A 1,911-nucleotide genomic window follows, 5' to 3' on the forward strand; every position below is an offset into this window, starting at 1 on the left:
TCATGGGCACCAAACCACGGGGCGGTGGTTCCCACATGGTTCCCACCGGCCAGACGCGCCCACCTTCTCACACAATGGGGACCAGCTTCCGGAACATGCCCTGAAGTGTAATGTAAAACCACTCACTGGGAATGTACACTGAGCTATGGGCGACCACGACCTCTAAACTCCACGTCCTGCCCCACTGACCACCGCCCAGTGATGGGGGGTGGGGGGGCGCCCTCAGCTCGCAGATGAGGAAGGAACCGGGTGCTGGGGCCTGCTTCCCACGGAGGATGGCGGGAGGCAGGCAGCACAGATAGACAAGAGGCCAGAGAAAGGCCACCTGCCTGACCATGTGTTAGAGAAGATGGGCCTTGTTCGCAAGGACTTATGGAGGTTACTCAATAAACGCAATAATTCCAAAATGTGGGTAGTGGTGGAACCTGATTGGCCTTTGGGCAGTGGGCACCCAATGCCACATACAGATCACGTACCATGGAAACGTACACTGGAAACCTATATGATCCGATTAACTGAGATCATGCCCCAAATCGAATTAAACAAAAGAGAGAGAAAAGATATGACCAAGTGAAGGACCCCCGTGCTTTCCTGGGGGATTTGGAAATGTGTGTTTTTGTTTTGTGCGTGTGTGTTTTTTTTTTCAGATAAAGTCCAGGGAATTCTAGGCTCACATGAAACTGTCTTAACTTATGTGGACGGGCCCCCCTCGTGCCGAGGGAAGCAGGGGACAGGAGAGGCAGATGGGGTCCTGGGAACCTGACAGGGAACCTGAGGAGGAGCTGGAGGGACAGGGCCAGCCCGGGACCAAGACCTGTCCCTGCCTCCACCGCTGCCGGCTCCAGCCTGGGCTCTCAGGGTGGCAGCGGCTGACTGAGCAAAGGGGGCTTCTGTCACCATCACCCCGTCCTCACTCCCACACTGACGGAGTGAGCGGCTTATAGATCAATCCCAGTGCCAGCCTGAAGTCTGGATAGTGGAGTGACAATTATTCCCTCCAGACATGTGCTCACTCATGCTTTTTAAAAAAAGGCAATGGTCGAAAACGGGGTGTGCAGGCGCACCTCAATGGGCATCATATTCCTTACACAGCGCTCGGACGGTCGGCGCTGACGGTCGGACGGGGCAGGTACTCACAGGCCTTCGGCGAAGCACTCCAGCACCAGGGTGTCCCCCCGGAGGACAGTGACCGCGGACTCGGGGCCCCTCGCCGCCGGAGGCAGCAGCAGGCTGGGCTTTCTCTGCTTGATGGAATTCGCTGGAGGGAAAAGAACAGTGTCCTGTTTTTCTCAGGCTCAGAGAGTGACTGTCCTGTAGTTCTAGACCAGTGATGGCGAACCTTCTGAGCTCGGCGTGTCAGCATTTTGAAAAACCCTAACTTAACTCTGGTGCCGTGTCACATAGAGAAATTTTTTGGTATTTGCAACCATAGTAAAACAAAGACTTATATTTTTGATATTTATTTTATATATTTAAATGTCAGTTAACAAAGAAAGATCAACCAAAAAAATGAGTTCGCGTGTCATAGGTTCGCCATCACTGCTCTAAACTGTCCTCAGAACAGACGTAACCCGATGTCTCTATGGGAGTGAGTGGTGGACAGACAGACACCCCCCCCCACCCGCATCTGGGTCTGTTTCCACTGAGATGCCCTCCTGCACGAGGCTGGGGACCCCCCGGGGAGCGAGGGGAGTGAGGCCGGAGGAGGAGGCCTGTCCTGGCCAGGCCTTCGGGCCCAGGATTCAAACACGGCGGAGAGGAGAGCTCATTTCCTGACGGAAGCCCTCCAGTCTCGGACGTCTGATTCTATGGTCTACACCTGAGTCGCGCCCGCCCCATCCAATGACTCTGTGTGTCTCTGTGTCTGTGTCTCTCATTTAAACCAGGGGTGGGGAGCCAAGGGCCTCTGGA

The 1,911-nt window shown here is 54.9% G+C and overlaps 1 protein-coding gene across 1 annotated transcript in view; it reads right to left on the reverse strand.

Moving 5' to 3' along the window:
• The window catches only part of LOC102424921 (neural cell adhesion molecule L1-like protein), a gene marked incomplete at its 3' end in the record, with an annotated part of 21,963 nt that overhangs the window by 2,433 nt on the left and 17,619 nt on the right, over positions 1-1,911 (reverse strand). Inside the window, exon 6 of the mRNA XM_023748971.1 lies at positions 1,138-1,280. Coding sequence (XP_023604739.1) covers positions 1,138-1,280 — 143 coding nt within the window. The remainder of the gene's footprint in view (positions 1-1,137; positions 1,281-1,911) is intronic.

Source organism: Myotis lucifugus, unplaced genomic scaffold, assembly GCF_000147115.1.
Source record: "Myotis lucifugus unplaced genomic scaffold, Myoluc2.0 scaffold_2206, whole genome shotgun sequence".
NCBI classification, from domain to species: Eukaryota; Metazoa; Chordata; class Mammalia; order Chiroptera; family Vespertilionidae; genus Myotis; species Myotis lucifugus.